The 19,369-nt window shown below is 39.7% G+C and overlaps 1 protein-coding gene across 10 annotated transcripts in view; it reads right to left on the reverse strand.

Annotated features, from left to right (window-relative positions):
• MYO3A (myosin IIIA) overlaps positions 1–19,369 on the reverse strand; it is a 262,251-nt gene that overhangs the window by 16,250 nt on the left and 226,632 nt on the right. For 7 of the 10 annotated variants that reach the window (XM_031652451.1, XM_031652453.1, XM_031652454.1 and 4 more), the window contains 3 exons: positions 17,004–17,898; positions 14,700–14,844; positions 2,527–2,633 (listed from right to left, as the gene is read on the reverse strand). In XM_031652451.1, coding sequence (XP_031508311.1) covers positions 2,527–2,633; positions 14,700–14,844; positions 17,004–17,898 — 1,147 coding nt within the window. The remainder of the gene's footprint in view (positions 1–2,526; positions 2,634–14,699; positions 14,845–17,003; positions 17,899–19,369) is intronic. The other 3 variants (XR_004177076.1, XM_031652455.1, XM_031652458.1) reach the window with 1 other exon arrangement.

A 19,369-nucleotide genomic window follows, 5' to 3' on the forward strand; every position in this document is an offset into this window, starting at 1 on the left:
AGTATGGGCTTCTTAGGGAGGATATAGGAAGAGCTCTCTTGGGATTTGGGAGTGACAAGAAGGTTTCCTGAAGAAAAAGACATCTAGGCTGAGGGTGTTTTGATCGTGAAAGATGAGAAGAGAAAGAGGATGTGGTTTTAGGCTGAGAAAAGGGCATGTCCGAGGACAAATGTTTGTGGACAATTTAAAGTGGAGAGTGCAGGTTACTGGGGAGGAAGGGCTGGAGTGGAGAGTTTGGAGGGGTAAATGAATGAATATCAAGCACGGAGGCTGGACAGGGTGAGCAGGGCCCAGATTTTGACAGGCCTTCATATCTTAGGACAGTGGGAAGTAACAGAAAAGTTCCATCAATGGGAGGATAGTATAATTGGATATTAATTTTAGAAATACAGCTGTGGCTACAGTGTGGAAAATATATGAATTAGAAGGGGAAAAATGAGACCAAGGGACCAGTAAGAGAAGTGACTCAGAAATACTGACCAGACATGCTGGCCTGGAAGAGGGTATTAGCACAGAGCATGGAGAGAAATAGAAACTCGAGATATTTGGATTTAGATTTTTGAATACGGAAGATGAGAACAAGGGAGAAGTCAAGGTAATAGTCAGATTACTGGCTTGTAAAATTAGTTGAGTATTCATAAAAGACCACATATTGTGTGATTCTATTTATAGGAAATGTCCAGAATAGGCAAATCCACAGAAACAGAAAACTAGATTGGTGATTGCCTAGGGCTTGGGGCAGGGGGGTGGGAGTGGGAAGTGACTTCTAATGGGGCTCTTTTTAAGGTGATGAAAATGTTGTAAATTGATTGTGATTAAATTATTGTACTAAAAACCATTTAATGTATATTAAGGTGGGTGAATTGTATGGCATGAGATTTATATCTCAACAAAGCTGTGAGTGTGTGCGCCCATGTATGGATGTGTATGTGTGTGTATGTGTCTCTATATATGTATACATGGATGCCTGTATGTGTCCATGTAGAATATGCAAAACGAACATTAGGTAGTTTGATATTTGAGGCTGGAGCTACAGAGACAGCTAAGCCAGCGATAAAGATTCAGAAATCAGCAGTCACTGAGGTCGCAGTAGCTAATGGGATTGTCTAAAGGAAATGAGTGGGGAAGAGAATGGGTTTCCACAGGCAACCCTCTGTGGAAACCGAAAATAAATCACTAGAGAGAAGGGAAAGAACTAGAGAAGACTGGCTAACTTGGAGGTCAAATGTGAGCTTCATTTTCTGCCTGCGAGGTGGGAGACTTATTTCTAACTGATTCTCTGGGTTTCGACACATCCTCTGGGTTCTCCAGGGCATAGGGGTGTGCTGCTTTCTCACTGTGGCAGTGCGGAGCGGAAGAGTGAATAAATATTGCAAATGGAGGGACCGGCCAGTGGGTGCGAAAGGCCTCAGGAGCACGAGAGAATGCAGCTCACCAGCAGAGTTTCAAGCAGTTCACTATGGCTCAAGGACAAGAAGAGGGCAAGAAAAGAGGCTGAAGAGCAGTCGTGGGTCGCAGGAAGAAGGCCTTGGAAGGAATTAGGACCTCATCCTGAAGGAGTTGCTGAGCCATTAAAGGAACAATTAAGGGAGGAGCATGCTCAGAGGTACAGTTTAGAGACATTTTCAGGGGCAGGCTGGAGAGGATGCAGTTAAGACAGTTATGTGGTACCTGAAATACTCCAGAGTGGGAAATGATAGTCTGAAATATGGAAATCGCTGTGAGGTTGGGGGGGAATGAGTTGGAATAAGCTTTTGCAGGTAGAAGTCACAGTTTAGAGCCACTGATGGATCACAGGTATGAAAGAGAGTACAAAAGCCAGAATGACTCCCAGGTTCTTGGTTTAGGAGACCATATGGATGACAGTGGCGTTCATGGAGAACAGGAACATGAGAAGAAGGTCAGGCTATCAGGGGCGATGCCAAAGAGTCCTCATGCTGTTAGTGAGCAGGAGCTGTGGGGTCAGAAGACCTCAATAAAATGAATGGCCTGGCAGCTAAGGCATGCTTATCTGTGTCTTGGAATCCTGATCTGAGAGATATGGATAATACGTTCAGGGCTATTTCCAGGATTAGCTATCACAGTGGATGTGAACAAGCCTTATTCTAGGCCTGGAATTTGAAAGATGCTTAATAAATGCCTGTTTCTCCCCTTCTTTCGTTTTCTTCTAGTTTCACCAAAACCCACCCATTTACACCAGGGCCCCTCTCTAGAGAGCTCCTGCTATGATGGGTTTCTCTTTTTGAGTTGATATTTTCATATCAGTTCATATTAATGGACTAGCAGAGAAAGTTTCAAGGAGGATGTGGTAGGTACTACTATGGGAGAGGCTGGAATGTGAGGAAGAAGCGCTGGAAGAGATCAAAGTGCCCAGATCCCCAGCCAGCGAGCGGACTGAAGAGGAGACCAAGGCCTCTCTTTCCTGCCAGGCCTTCCTTTGTGCCTGGCCTAATCTAGCCACAGTTTTCACACTGGCCATTAGTAGATGTGATGGCTCCCATCTGATAGTAAGAGTGAGCCACTTACATGTAGTAGATAATAGTATGTGGAGTCTTCAGGGTTATTTAATGTTTTGGGTTTCCGGGGTCGTCTTGGGGGTCTCAATATTTTTGGCTCCTCTCCTTTAGAGATACCTATAAGAAAGGTGATCATAAACAAGTATTCAATTACAAAGACTATTATCAAGTGATGTTTTCCTTTTGGGATAAATAAGAAATTATATACCTATGACTGAGGCTGAGGCTGGAGAAAAAGGAAATACTTTTGCTGCATAACCAGCCCTTATCCTACTCCTTACCATGTGCTTTCCTCTAGTTGTCTGGTGGTCTAGGACTTTGAGAGCCAAGGGGAAGAAAACAAGAGGAAGGAAAAGAAAAACAATGCAGCCAGGTGCAGTGGCTCACACCTGTATCCCAGCATTTTGGGAGGCCGAGGCGGGCAGATCACTTGAGGTCAGGAGTTCAAGACCAACCTGGCCAACATGATGAAACCCCATCTCTACTAAAAATACAAAAAAATTAGTCAGGCGTGGTGGCAGGCACCTGTAATCCCAGCTACTTGGGAGGCTGAGGCAGGAGAATCACTTGAACCTGGGAGGCAGAGGTTGCAATGAGCCGAGACTGCACCACTGCACTCCAGCCTGGGTGACAAGAACAAAACTCTGTCAAAAAAAAAGAAAAAAGAGAGAGAGAGAAAGACGAAAGAAAGAAAGAGAAAGAAGAAAGAAAGAAAAGAAAAAAAAGAAAGGAAGGAAGGAAGAAAGAAAAAGAATAGTTTGGTCATGTGGAATTGAGTAGAGCAGTTCAGAGGATGGATGACGTCAGGGGTCAAAGCTGCCAGAAAAACAATTTAGAAAGCAATGTTATGCTTACAGAACCTCTTCTGCCCCTTCCCTCCCCCATGTGTCAGCCTCGTGTGGTGACCCATCTACCCAAGCACTGCATGATCTGCATTTTTAAGGACCACCTCATATGTTATGGCTCCAAATGAAGAGACTGCTCATTTGCAGAGCTGACTCTTTCTCAAAAGCCTAATCTGTTCTTTCTCCAAAATTTAGGACCTCAAACCAGTAGCATTTTTAGATTTGACATTAAAAGAGTGACAAAGGAAGAATAAATTTTGTCATCTTTTCCTACTCTTTCTGTTAATACAGCCAAGATCTCAAACCTGGAACAACACTGTCAGAGCTTCTGGTGATCCGTACACTTTGATGTTCATGTTCATTACAAGTGGCTTTATATTTACAGAGCTAATAGACCTCATTAAATATTTCTATTTTTTTCATGATTCTTGACAACTCCATCCACAGACTCTGTTTGTGCAAAAATGTCTGCTCGACAGATAGATCAGGATAGAAGTGTGAGTTGGGCATGGTACTTATAGGAAAGCTTCATTCAATACACCTGAACATATATTTCTAGGTAGGACTTTAAAAGCAGTAATAGCTCATTCTTGCATACAGTAAAGGGGCAGTGATGATTCCTAATCCCCAGATGTTGAAATACACAGAGAAACAGAGCTGTCCCAAACTATACTAATCAAATAGAAGAATATTTATATTTATTATATGTAAACAACTGTGACTGGCAAGTGTCTTCAACCAATGGTGAAAGACCCATAGATGTCTAACTTTCTAATTCCCTGACCAGCCCACTAGGTGAAGATACTGATCACAGCAGCATTCATATTCTGACATTATCCAGCTCATTCATTCCAAAAGGTATGAGAAATTTCTGGGTGACAAAGGAGATCAGCTAATCGGGGGTACTTCATAGAGGTGTAGTGCATGGAACAATGCTCCTCAGAGAAACCTCAGCAATCATACATTGCTGTCCTTTTATGAATAAAACAAAAAGAGATATTTGTCAATAAGACCATGTTATTACAGATTAGTAATAGACAAAGCATTTGTCTGACCCATCCCTAGAGGTTCATCTCCCATTCTCTCTCTCCCTTCTTCAAGGAATAGATGGAGGAGGTGGAGGGAGTCCAAATATCTGAGTCATTTCTGGATCCATCTTAGACCGTCACAGGCACGAGGAAAGATGGTAAGGCCTGAATTCTTGCCACCACCATAAATAGTGGTCTTTTATTTTTTCCTTCTCATTATCCTCTCTCCCAGTGCTGATTATTAAATAGATTCTATTGGCTCTTGCAAAGTTTTATCATTTCAAAATGCATTTGTCATATCCATTTATATTACTCATTTGAATCTGAATGGCAAGATACATAAAAATATGGTATAAGTTATTAGATATTCTTAATATTTTTAGAAACATGAATGTGGTGTGTGACTAAATTTTAACTTGGCTTTAATATTATTTAAAATCTGAATTGAAATATCAGAACATTACTATCATAATACAAATTAATTAAAATGAAGATGGCCAAGAAGCTGAATAATTGCCAAGAGAGTGAAAACAAAAAAAAAGGTTCTGGGAATAAAGGCATTATTGATCTTGTGTTCATTTTACGATCAAATGTTCCCCCATTCAATCTGATTTCTCTATTGAAAATGCTTTCTATTAGGTTGTTGCAAAGGGAATTGCATTTTTTGCCATTAAAAGTAATGACAAATTAAAAGTAATGGCAAAAACCGCAATTCCCTTTGCAACAACCTAATAGATGGTGAAGGGTCCTTTTCACCAACAAATCCAAAGGTCCTTTATCTGTCCCTGTTGTCTCTGACCCTTCTTCATTAAGCATTATTAAACATCCCTCGTCTTCATGACTCAGGATAAAGTTTCTGAAGGCAGGTGCCTTATCTTATTTTTCTTTGTATTCCCAGTACTTATAAAAAATACTTGACACACAGTAAGTGCTTAATATAAGTTTGCTAGATGACTAAGTGATCTTCCCCTTGCCTTGTGGATTGAATCATCCTTTCCTCAGGTCCTGGCAATTTCCGGTGTTCCTAATGCACACCTCAGGTCTGACCCTCCCATCCCACAGGAGCTCCTGCCCTAATTTCTTACTCCTTACTGAATACTTCTCTCTCAGATTCAAATGAACCTGCAGTCATCATTCTTCTCCATCTAAGATTCTATACACTACAACCTCAATGGCAGCATTATTCCTGCTTCCCAGGTTGAAAACACGGATATCACCTTTGCCGTGTGTCTCTTCTTCATTTCCTACAGACAAGCAATCATTAATTTCTGTCCATTGTTTTGACACATCCTTTGAAATATCTAATATTCATCCACCACTTAGTTTCATTTGCCATTGCAATCACTCTGGATGAAACGACTCATTTAATAACTGTGGTAGAGTCTTAATATGGTTTCTATGCTTTATCTCACAAATGGAAACCATATTTTCCTTTCTTTTTCTTTTTTCTTTTTTTTTTTGAGATGGAGTCTTGCTCTGTCTCCCAGGCTGGAGTGCAATGGCGCAATCTTGGCTCACTGCAACCTCTGCCTCCCTGGTTCAAGCGATTTTCCTGCCTCAGCCTCCCGAGGAGCTGGGATTACAGGTGCTTGCCACCGCGCCCAGCTAATTTTTGTATTTTTAATAGGGATGGGGTTTCGGCATGTTGGCAAGCCTGGTCTCGAACTCCTGACCTCAGATCATCTGCTCGCCTCGGCCTCCCAAAGTGTTGGGATTACAGGCGTGAGCCACCACACCTGGCCCAGATTTTCCTTTCTTAAATACCACTTTAATTGTGAAATTTCAAGTTTCAAAAATTTATGATGATGCCTCCTTTTCCCCTCTTCATCAAGTTTAAACTTCTGACTCCAGGTTATTTACAATCTTAGCAACTTCAATTTTATCTCCCATTTCCCCCCAAATGAACTTTCTCCTCTTGTCAGTCCAGTTGTCTCACTGAAACCCTTATAGACAATGTTTATAGCTGTAACTTTGCTTTTTCTCACCTTGTCATAGAAAAGCTTTTCATAGACTTACTGAAATCTTAAGCTTGTTCAATGTCCACCTTCAATCCTATCTCTTTAATGAAGTTTTCACTGACTCCCCAGTGATCTCTCTCTCATTGAGCATAAATGGTACTTGCTAGAGGCACAAGCCATTTTAAACCTGGTACAGGCTGAATTGTGTCACCTCAAAATTCACATGTTGAAATCTTAACTTCCAATACCTCAGAATGTGACTGTGTTTGGAGATAGGGTCTTTAGCAAGGTAAATAAGTTAAAATGATGTCATTAAAGTGGGTCCCAATCTAATGTGACTGCTGTCCTTAAAAGAACAGGAGATTAAGACAGACACACACAAATAGAAGACCATGAGAAGATGACCATCTAAAGGCAAAGAAAAAGGCCTCAGAGGAAAACGACCTTGTTGACACCTTGGTTTTGAACTTCTAGCCTCCAGAACTGTGGGAAAGTAAGTTTCTGCTGTTTAAGTCCCTCAGTCTATGGTACTTTGTTATGGCAGCCCTGGAAAACTAATATAGAACCTAATCCCATATGTCTTGCTGCTTACTATTTTTTGCTGTGATTTTTTTTTTTTTTTTAAATAGTGGAACCAGAAGTCTCTAGATGGTGGGGATCATGACTTAGGTTTTGATGTCCTTGTGTCATTTCATTGGCGATCTACATGTGGTAGTGTTTGGAGATGCAAAGATTGTGATTTCATTTCAGCTTAGAGATGTAGTGCTAAGTGAATAGTAAATATTAATATACTTCTGTGAACTGGATCACCATTCTCATCACATATAAAAATAAATTTCTGATGCTTTAAAGATTAATATAAATAAAAGAAATAATAAAGCTCTTGGAAGAAAATCAGGGATAATTCATGAGCAATCTAGGGGCATGAATGTTTTAATCAAAATTCAGAAATCATAAAAATATAGACATATTTGCCTATTAAATATAGGCAAAAACTTTTATTTGGCAACAAAGTCAAAAGACACATGATAGACTTGGAAGGCTATATTTGCAACACAGATATAAAGGGTTCATATTTTTAATACGCAAAGAGTGCTAACAAATGACTACCAAAAATATAGACCAACAGAAAAGTGAGCAAAAGATTTAAGTAGAAAATTCAAGATGCGCAAATCCAAAAAGCAAATAAGCATGGGAAGGCACCTGAATTTACTAGCAGATAAGAGAATATAAATTAAAATTAGATATGATTTTACTCCAGACACATTAGCAAAGATTAAAAAGAAGGATATCACTGATGGACAGGAGGTCAGGACAAGTGTATGCTCCCAAATTGTTGAAGGACATGTCAATTTCTAGAGCCTTTTATGAAAGCAATCTATTAAAACCAAAAACATCTTGCAACTCAATAACTTCATCACTGGGGATTTATCCCAGTGTACAGGTACATTTTCAAAGATATTTACTGTAACATTTTTCATCGTAGCAAAAAATGGAAACAAAGAGAATATCTAACAATAGGGAAAAGGTTATATAATTATTGTGATTCACAAATACAGGATTATGCAGCCATTAAAAAGAATAAATTACAGCTATACTAGTTGATGTGCAGGGATTCCTGCAAAGGTATTGAGAAAAGCAAGTTGCTTAAGTGTTTATATTATGATCATACTATGATCCTATTTATATAAAACAATGATGAAAATCTCTGTTATGTATATATACCTACATGCATGCCCATCTGCAAAAAATATGAAAAAATGCATGTTCTATAATAAGAGTTCCCTCGGTTGGGGGTGAGTAATGTGGGTTGAGAAGGGGAACACAGGGGAGGAAACAGGAAAAAAAAAAGAGAAAAAGAAAACAAAACACTACATTAAATAATAATCCTGGAATAGGCTGTGTGCAGTGGCTCACACCTGTAATCCCAGCACTCTGAGAGGCCAAGGCGGGTGGATAACCTGAGGTCAGGAGTTCGAGACCAGCCTGGCCAACATGGTGAAACCCCATCTCTACTAAAAATACAAAAATTACCGGGCATGGTGGCACACGCCTGTAATCTCAGCTACTAGGGAGGCTGAGGCAGGAGGATCACTTGAACCCAGGGGGCAGAGGTTGCAGTGAGCGGAGATTGTGCCACTGCACTCCAGTCTGGGCACCAGAGCAAGACTCCATCTCAAAAACAAACAAACAACAACAAAAAAGAATCCTGGAATGTATGGTATGGTAGCATTGATGTAAAATTATAAATATGCATGTTGGTGTGTGTATATTATGGAGATTTAAAAATCAAAATGCATTGAATTTTCAGAATTTCTGAAAATCTAATATGCTTTAGTGTTAGCTTCTTGACATTTTTTTCTTCACCAGGATAATCTAAAGCCAGAGGGCTGACTAGTCTTAAGGGGTGTCTCACTTAAGATATTGCAATGCAAGGTGGCCAGCCAGTAAATGAAAATTATGATAAATGTATTGTATTCAACAGACTATGATTGCTCTGCTTAAATTCCTTCAGACTATTTTTTTAAAGAGCAAACTTCCATGACCTTATCAGCATACAAATATTTCAGACAGGCATACATTTATTTGGCCTCTAATGGATCTGTGAATTTTTGTTCCTTTGGGATAATATAAACACTCTCTACTAACGTCATCCTAACCCCTTAATTACAAAAGTGACATAAACATTTATAATCACAAATTATCAGCAGCATATCAATGTGGGCACTAGCATAATAAGGTTTGTGGCTATTTTGTGGGTTGCGCGTGGTAAATATCAGCTTGTAAATGTTATTGCTGTATTAAATAGCCAGAAGGTGAGATATTTATTTATATTGCAGTTGTGGTAATAATGTCATTAAGTGTTTTGGTTTATCAGAAATGCACTTTTTTTTGGATAATGAATCACCTAACATCTCCACTTTTTTTGCATTCAGAAGAAAGAAGATAGATTTAAAACTCATTGCCAGGGAAAACTGATTTAGAAAATTAAATTTCAGCATTATTCTCATTTTAATGATAATTACACTGTTTTACTTAAGTATACATGCAGAGTATAATTTGCAGAAGTATCACATATCTAAATCAAATATTAGCAGAACAGAAATGCACTTGTTACTGTAATTTTTTCTTTAATAAATCAATTTTTCAGTTTTTGTAAATTTCCATTTCCTCCTAAGAGTCTATGACCTTCAAGCAATAGAGTGACCTATGGGAAATCTTAGGAGAGGAATTTTCGTTGCTGCATGTTAAAGGCAGACTCACTCTAGTCATGGTTGCAACCTACCTTCTGGAAGCTGCTGTTTCCACCAGTCACCTTACCTGCCCTTGGCCAGGCTGGCTGTTTTGGCAATGGTTCTAGACTGAAAGAGAGCTGCACACAGTTCTGAGCTTGTGGACAGGACAGTTCTAAAGGAGTCCTGTCTGCCTTGCACTGCCTCCCTCCTTTAGCACCTACGGACATGTTCAATTCTCTCTCTCTCTCTCTTTTTATTAAGAGATGGGGTATTGGTATGTTGCCCAGGCTGGTCTCGAAATCCTGGGCTCTAACCCTCTCACTTCAGCCTCCTGAGTAGCTGGGATTACAGGCCGGAGTCATCGTACCCTTAATTCTCATGCTTGCCCTGGATTTGACCTCTTGCATCTACTCTGGGATAGCTCTGTTCTCTTGAGTTTACTCGAGGTGAAAAGTTAAGGGTAGTGCTTGTCCTGCTCTGAGTGGCCTTAGAACTTAGGGGATACATTACTGTTTAGGGGATCTGACTCGCAGTCTTCTCTGACCTTCTCAAGAGGCAACTGCCAGCTCCCAGCCCCATTTTGAACTGCACAACTACTCCTGTGGCTCTTCTTTTCCTGCCAACTGAATGCCAATGCCCTAGGGCCAGCTTCCACCTCTACCCATCCTATAGGTCATGGGCTTATAGCTACTGGCCCCTCTCTGATTTGGGTACTTTGAACTAATACCCAGATCCTTGAAAGCGAAACTTAGTTTGCTAACAATACTGGTAGGTTCAGGTAAGGTGCTGCCCCAGCCTGCCCCACATGTCTCTCCTAGTTGTGGCAGGAGATGCAGGAGGATAGAGCAGCCTGTGTGGGGGGTGAGACCCACAGATACACCCTCTGGACTGTCTCTTGTCTCTTGCACATTATCGCTACATCTCGGCGGTCTACTTCTATCATTTTCCTCGGGCTATCATGTCGCATGGATTACAGTCCTCAGAAGCCATTTTGTTTTGTTCTAGTCCAAAGAGTTAGATTACACACACATGCCCTGTCATCTTGCTTATATACGAGCAGTCATCAAAACGGGGCGCCACAACAGAAGCACATGCAAATGCACATGGTGATAGCAGCGGTGCCTTGAGAGTGAGGACTTTGTTGGGGAGAGTGAGCTGTTATGTGGAACACTGTGAGTGTGTCTGACTGCCCACCAACTATGGATACAGCCAGACAACCAAAATACATGTTTATTTGCTTGGAGAATAAGGAAAACTCAGAGGTGGCATCTAATTACATTTTGGCTATTTTTCAAAATGATGTGGGTATTCATTTATTTAAAATGTTTAGATATATAGCCTGAGGTGAAAACAGAATGATTTTTCCCAGAGAGCCAAACTTTAAAAAATTATTTATTGACTGTTCATAGTTACTTTCTTAGATTGGCCTTTTAAAAACACAGAATCGAAGAACATTCTCTGACTTTAAACACACAACATTGGCTTTTTTCTTTCCCTCTGCTCATACTTTATAACACATAGATAAAAGGGTTTGTGGTTCCTATCAAGATGAGCTGAAACATACCAGTATTTTAAAAAAGCACTCATTCTTTATTAGAGCACATCTAATTACAAGCTGGCTGGAGGAGTATCAAACAAGCTTTCAGTGGCTTGAGACAGCATGGCAACAAAGGTGATAGATCTGGAGATGACACTCTAGTCTTACCACACGTGGCTGTGGAAGTTCTCTACCAGGTTGCAGTAATATTATTCAGATTCTTAATTTTACATAGAAGTGAAGTTAGCGAGGGATGGAGAGTATCCGCTCTACTGGAGATGACCATCTTGTTCTCACTAACTAGACACTCAACTCTTCTAGAACCCTGGACTTAGGGGCTCTTGTTGTTAATGAACCACCTCACGTATGTGAAGATTAAGCTGACTTATTTACAGTATTGCAATTCCAATTCTGCAATATTTTATTCAGCGATTAGATTAGCTAGCAGTTTGCCAAGGCTATTCTTTGAAAAATGAATTTAAAGGGCTGTTAATATTCCGTATGTGAATAGTGTCATTACTTATTAATCATTCTCCTATTGTTCAATTTTTTTTTCTTACCATATACACAATTTTTTTTTCAGCTCTGATTATTTACTTAGGCTATGTTCTTATAAGTGAGTTTACTGGGTCAGTGATATAAACTAATTCAGTGGGGGTTTTTTTTTTTTTTGACATATTGCCAAGTCACTTTTCAAAATGTTGACGCTGCCAACTTACTGTATGCTTGGGAATAATTGCATTAGCACTTTGTCATTACTGTTAAAATATTTTTTCATACTTGTAATTTTGATGAGTAAAGAATAGTAACTTGTTTTACTTTTTATTTTTTTTACTCCTAGAGCAGTCATGTATATGCTTATTTTCCATCTGCATTTCTTCTTTTGCAAATAAATTGATGGCTTGTGCCATTTTTCCATTCAGAGTGCTATTTTTTCTGAATGATTTATAAAGAGCTCTTTCTACATTAAACAGTTTAACTCTTTTTACATTTGTTCCAAATATTCTGTCTTCAGCTCTTTAACTTTTAATGATGCTTTGGAATCTCTAGAAGGTTTTAACATTCATGTAATCCAAATCCATCACAGTTTTTCTTTGTAATTCCTTTTATTACTTCTTATGCTTTGTCCTTTTCTAAGCAGAGATTGTGAAATGCTCAATTCATAGCATCCAGCTTCATTTGGTTTGTTTATTTCTTTCATTTAAATGATCAATGCATCTGGAAAATATCTGGGCATTCAGCAGAAGATAAGAATATTTTATTTCCTCATCCCAAATCAGAGACATTTTAAGCATTATCCATCCATTTCTTTTTTGTTCATATGTATCTTTTTGTAAATGACAGGTTTTTATAAATACTCAGGCCAATTTTAGGGCTATTCTGTTTCATTAATCTGTGATTGATTTTTGTAAAGCAGACATATGATTTTAATTATTATAGCATTATTCATTTTACTATCTAATAAGTAAGTCCTCATTTATAGTTATTCTTTTTTTCTCTGAAATTTACAAATAATCCTTAGGGATATTTTCTTAAGTTCCAAAGAAAATCTGATAGAGATTTTGAATGCAATATTTTTAAACCTAGAAAGTAATTTTAGAACAGTCATGTTTACAGTATCTTATCTTTCAATTCAGAAAACACCATGCATCATTCCATTATGCATCTTTTCTTTTTTGTCTCTTTGTGGTTTGGTTGCTAGCTTTATTTCAAGGTATTGATTTTTTTTTTGCTATTATTTCCAATGGGCTCTTTTTCTATTAGAAATTTTTATAGGAAAGAATATCTATCTATATAACTATACATCCTTACTGAATTCTATTGCTAGCATCAATCATTGCATTTTTAATGTTGTCTGGTAATATTCCTACAATTCCATCTTTTCCCTTTTGATAGTTACGCTTTTTGAAAACAAATCTGATTTTCCTGAAGAACATATACATAAAATGATTATTCATCTATTTTCAAAAGGGAACTCAGACAGTCTGAAGAGAGTAGCAATTATATTGACTGAACACTTCAGCTTTAATACAGTTAATAACTCTGCTCACCTTCTGCTTTAAATGATTTTTTTTTTTTGAGACAGAGTCTCGCTCTGTCACCAGGCTGTAGTGCAGTGGCGCGATCTTGGCTCACTGCAAGCTCTGCCTCCCAGGTTCTCACCATTCTCCTGCCTCAGCCTCCTGAGTAGCTGGGGCTCCAGGCGCCCGCCACCACACCCGGCTAATTTTTTGTGATTTTAGTAGAGATGGGGTTTCACCATGTTAGTCAGGATGAACTCGATCTCCTGACCTTGTGATCCACCTGCTTTGGCCTCCCAAAGTGCTGGGATTACTGGCATGAGCCACCGTGCCCAGCCTAATTTTTTTTTAGACGGAGTTTCACTCTTGTTGCCTAGGCTGGAGTGCAGTGGCACGATCTCAGCTTGCTGCAACCTCCGCCTCCAGGGTTCAAATGATTCTCCTGCCTCAGCCTTCCCAGCAGCTGGGATTACAGGTGCCCACCACTATGCCCAGCTAATTTTTGTATTTTTTTTAGTAGAGACTGGGTTTTACCATGTTGGCCAGGCTGATCTCAAACTCCTGACCTCAAGTGATCTGCCCATCTTTGCCTCCCAAAGTGCTGGGATTACAGGTGTGAGCCACTGCACCTGACCTAATTTTTCTTAAATGTATGCATAGTTCACATTTATTTCAGCGTTGGTCTCCGTTGAGAAGTTTGGTAATGTTTTTGTGACCAGAAATATACCATAAGAAGTTAACTCTTGTTTATATCAGTCTATGGTAAAATTGGTCATTTCGCTTAAAGTTGCAGTTTCTAAGAATCCATCGACATTGTCAAGTGAGGACTTACTGTATGATGATGTGACTGTTCAAAGAATTACTGCCAACAAAGGTTCCAAGAACTCATAGTATTTTATGCAAACACATTCAAACATTCATGGAACAGATAAATCTCACTGTATGTGATGTGTTTGAGAAAAAAATAAAAATATACAAAGTTACCTATTGACTATAGGCTGTACCTGATCTTTTGGTGGTGTGCAAGGCCATAAAACCTTTGCACAGCTCTGGGGAGAGGGAGATCTGAAAATTATTAAGATTGAATTCCTCACCAGTTTAGTATAATAGGTTGACTAGAAAAAAGTTCAATAACAATATTTCTTGTATAATGGGATTTTGCACCTTCCACACGCTATACTCAAGGTTGCAGTTGTTGACAAAGGAAATAGAAATCTTCCTATTTCTATTTTTGCTCTCTCCTATCAAATTTGCCTCCTGCTGGGCCCCCTTTCTATACCACCCTTTTTTATTCCCTTCTGGTGTCATATGCCAAGTTCTAGTTAAAATGAAAAAAGAAAAACATAAAAAGTGGAGGGGGAATGAAGTCCGAGAAGGTAGAAAGTGGGTAGAACATCCTTTAAAAAAGTGTATTTCCATGTAAGAAATGAAATAAAGTTTCTCCCAAGACAGAACACAGGCTCCTCAAATCTGCCGTAGAATAACGGTGGGAAACTAATAAACAAAGTATCTGGCATTTCCTTCCCCTTCAGGAAGTTCTAACTCTACTGATTTTTACCTGAGAGGCACTGCTGAGAAGAAACTCCTCTATTAATTGGCTTATGGTGCGAGACACCCAGATAAAATGGCTTCAGTTGCTGTGACAAAATCATTTCATTCAATTTTTTCTGCAGAATGAAATATTCTTCAGATAACTTTGATATCTAAAAAGAAGGTCATGTGTCAGGTTAAATCAAGGAAAAGAATACAGAGAGTTCTACAGGCACTGGGGGCTGGGAAATGCCTTACCAGCACTTTTGGGGACTCCCGTGTTCCTCTCCAGGGCCCACCCTGTCCCTTGCACCAGGTCTGATAAAGTCCTCACCTGACAACCTTCCCGCCTTGTGCTCTGAATACCTGCCCTCTCACCTTTTTCCTTTTTTTGTTTTTTAGACGGAGTCTAGCTCTGTCGTCCAGGCTGGAGTGCAGTGGCGCGATCTCGGCTCACTGCAAGCTCCGCCTCCCGGGTTCACGCCATTCTCCTGCCTCAGCCTTCTCAGTAGCTGGGACTAGAGGCGCCCGCCACCACGCCCGTCTAATTTTTTGTATTTTTAGTAGAGACGGGGTTTCACTGTGTCAGTAGGATGGTCTTGATCTCCTGACCTCGTGATCCGCCCGCCTCTGCCTCCGAAAGTGCTGGGATTACAGGCGTGAGCCACCGCACCCAGCCCACATTTTTCTTTAAAAACTGCCAAGCACGTCACGCTACGTGTAGAATTCTGTTCTGATCGACTCGTTCCCAGGTTTCTGAGCTCTGGCTTCCAGCGTTGCCACTCTGCTGTGTTTGCCTTTCTGCTTCTGTCCTGAGGACCCCTCTGCTGCCTTTGATTGTGTAAACCTCCTTCCTTTTCTTTCCAGTCTTTTTAGCCTGATTTCAGGGCTGCTCTATTCTGGTTTCTCTTTCCATTCTGCCCCCGGCCTCTGTTCTGTCTGCATCCTGGCTCTGATAACACGGCTGTCCTGCTGGGTTGAGTGTAAGGCTCCCGCTGGGACAGCCTCTAGATTTGTTCCACGGACCAGTGAATTTACTCCCATGGCGTTACTGGCCAGCTCCCAGTAGATGCCTTGGTAATTCTACATCTCATGTCTCCATGGCATAGCAGGTCTGAGCTCTAATCCCTGATTTGGTGTTTGGAGTGAGAAGAACTGTATGTTCGTTAAACTATTTCCATATGCTTAACAAGAGTAGGAAGGGGATGGGTAAATTAAAAAATGGCAGATCTCTACTGACAACTAGAAGTTGGAGATGTCTGGGTCACACCTCTCGCACTAAGGAAGGGTCCAAGTGCAATTATCGTGTTTCTCATAGGCTCAACCACTGTCAGATACAAAAAGGGGAGTTGAGGGACTCAGGAATATTAGACAGTCCTTCTTGGAACTAACCCATTACGATATTTCTTTTATTACTTCATACACCATTGATTACCCTGGAAATTCATGTATTTTAGAGATCATCTAGTTAAAACTCTTCATTTTACACAGGAGAAAATAACAGTGCAAACACATAAAGTGATTTTTATGAAGGTCAAATGCCTAGAAAGAGAAAGGAGGAACTGGAATTGGTATTTACAGAAGCTGGTTCTTGCAATCTTTCCATAGTACCAATTTATCAGAGACAAATTGTTATATATCAGAGATAAATTGTATGTATCAGAGATAAATTGTATGTATCAGAGATAAATTGCATGTATACCCATGAGAAGCCCTAAAACCTGTTGCTTCCTATGCTCCTCTCTAGAAATAGCTGAAACACACCTACAACTGGCGTGATATATTCTCTAGGAGGGAACTTTTCTCTGTGGTTTTTCTTTGTGATTCCTTATTTTCCATGACTGTTCGTTCACTGTCACGATGTGACATGCAGACTTTCATCTTCACTGTATATGCTTCGGTGTGGCTACCTATCAAAATCTGATACCTAATTATGTCTTCTCAAATTTGTGAAAGGGAGAAAGCATAAACTTTGGAGGATTTAGAAAACTTAAAACGACTTTTTTGGTTTTAGCTTTAATTAAAGATCTCACAGATACATCAAACTTTTCAGTGTCGAGCCTCAGCATTTTAGTAAGCTGTATAAACCAATCTCTAGTATCATGACTACATGAGGTTTCTATCATATTTTATACTAATGTTACCATAGTAAATTGGGTTAAAAGCTCCTGGCTATTTGAATAGCACAATCCTTGAGACATTTTATTAAAAATGTTTGGGGGCCCATCAACACAGATGAAACAATCTACCAGTTATTAATTATGTGTTTAATTCAGTTATTTTATAGTTCCCAGGGACTTTTATTAGTAAATAAATTCATTTATTCACATACCTGTTTTGAAAAAATTGCCAAATCCCATGCTTCTCTTTCTGAAGTTGCTTTCGAGTCTTTGTTATCCTTCATCTTGATATTATTGGTTTCCTCATGTTTTGTGGGATAGGAATACAAATTCTGAGTGTTTCTTGCTACTTCTGTTGGTGTTGTGACAATCCTCTGATGCTTAAAAGAAGACATCTTGTCCTTTCTCACCTGCTGCCTTCTCTTGTAACCCCGGTATTTGCTCTGAATGAATACCGCTGCTTTATCTTCTTCCTCCTGGGCCTGTGTCACCGGTTCAGCTTGCCTCTCTTTGACTGTCTCATGCCTTCGATGGCTTCCGCCTCCCTCCTGGCTGCATATCGGTGCACTCTGGGTAACTACAGATGTCTTCTTTTCTTTTTCCGTGCTATTTGCATTTTGATAAACTGACCTTTGGCTAAGTGTAGGTTCCAAAATTGTTTTAAAGGAAGTCTCATTTTCAGCTAACCAAGGCACTGGGTAGCTTGGCCTTTCCGATATGGCCTTCCTTTCTAGATATGCTGCTTTCGACTCTTCACAATTCCTCTCCTCTGTGTACCTCTGACAGTAACTCTGGATCATAGCTTCCTCTTTCTCTACTTTCGTTAGCTTGCTGTTCTCTTCCAGGTCTTTGATAGACTTCTGTTTGGGGCTTACTTCTGGCCCTACAAGGTAGAATTCTTGCTTAACCTCTTCTTCATACACATTATTCATTTTTTTTGGAGTCTGATACTCTCTGTTGTTACTCTCCACAGCATTGGTGGTTTCCTCTTCAGGTTTGAAAGTGGAAGTCTTCACTACAGATACACTTCCTTTATTATTTGGAGCTGAAATGAATCTTTCATTAGCAGAGATTGCATTTTCTGCTTGTTTCTTCATGAAAGATTCCCTGTGTAAAATATATTATCTTTGAATATACAATACTAAACTGGGGCTTATTACTTCTTTTGGCAATAGCTATATGCTAGATACTGGTGGGAGAAAGGCAAAAGGAACAAAGAAAGCTCAAAATTAAAATGTCTCAAGTCACATTAATCAAGTGCTTTCCAGAATGTTCTCTCCGGTGACAACTGTGATAACTACTCAAATAATGAGAAAACCAGATTCAACTCAGAGTGAGAAATATCCTAGCATATGAATAACCATCTTTTCATTTAATGAGATATCAAAATTCTAGGAACTTAATCCTTTCAAAATATATCCTTTTCAAAACAACGTACTTTAGTAGTGAGATGCTGTGAAAAATATACCTAAGTTTGATACCAGTAAGCAGGGTATGTTCACTTGACTGACATACTGTACTTTAATAAGCACTAAGTTTACTGATTGGAGGAAATATCTTATAAAATTAAAGGAAAAGCAATGTCCTCGCTACAGTTCATGATCATGTAATACGGTGGCCAAAATTTCACAGTTGCTACTTTACTAATATCCTTCCAAAATGATTTCCCTTCACTTGAAGATAAGGGCTTCTCTGTATCTTTTTTTTTTTTTTTTTCTAGCCAAGAGCAATACCGCCAAGAAAAAGGTTAAGATGGAATAAAAATGTTGTACAATGACACCTTGATATGCTAACACTTCTCATTGCCTCTTGGAGGGCTTTTGCACCAAACTTTTCATCTCAGCCCAGAAACCCATGTGAGAGTTTGGGTCTTTTGTGATCTGTTTGTGAAGTCAGACTGTTCTTTGAGTCAAATCTGGAAAAAGCTACTGGGATTCCATTTTTCTAATTCTATTGGCCACTTCCTAAGACTAGAATTACTATGGTATCCCTAGGCTAATACAGGAGGCATAACAGAATCCTGCTAGGATCAGTCAAAAAACTAGGTAGGGCATCAGAGATGCCCATGATTTTGATGAATCGCTACGCTAGTATTTTGAATTCCTCCATAATACTGACCTCTCTGAGAATGCTTACATTTATTCAAAATACAACTAATGAGAGAAGATATGCGTGCAGTCCCTAACTGACTGCATTCCAAAAAATCAATTTATAAGTTAGTTTTGATCCTTTAAATGCATTTCACTGGTGAAGACTTGCACACACTGCTGAAATTCCCACATCAGTTATACGTCTAGGCTCAGGCGACTCTACCCTGTGCTGCGGCTGGCTGAGGACCATGTGCAATGATGGGTACTTCTGAGGATCAGCCCTTCAGAGCTCCAGCATGAGGAGGACTGTCGATCTCTTCTGACATCTGCCGGAGAGCCCTGCCGGCCTGGGCCTTTCTCCAGCTCCCTGCTATGGTATTCTAGGTCACAGGTCAGGGGCTCTGACAGGGAAGGGTTAAGTGAAAACAAGGGCTTCTGGTAGCTGAGGGAATAGGAAAGTCAGAAGTGGCAGAGGGAGGGAGCCCTGG

Source organism: Papio anubis, chromosome 11 (genome assembly GCF_008728515.1).
Source record: "Papio anubis isolate 15944 chromosome 11, Panubis1.0, whole genome shotgun sequence".
Taxonomy (NCBI): domain Eukaryota; kingdom Metazoa; phylum Chordata; class Mammalia; order Primates; family Cercopithecidae; genus Papio; species Papio anubis.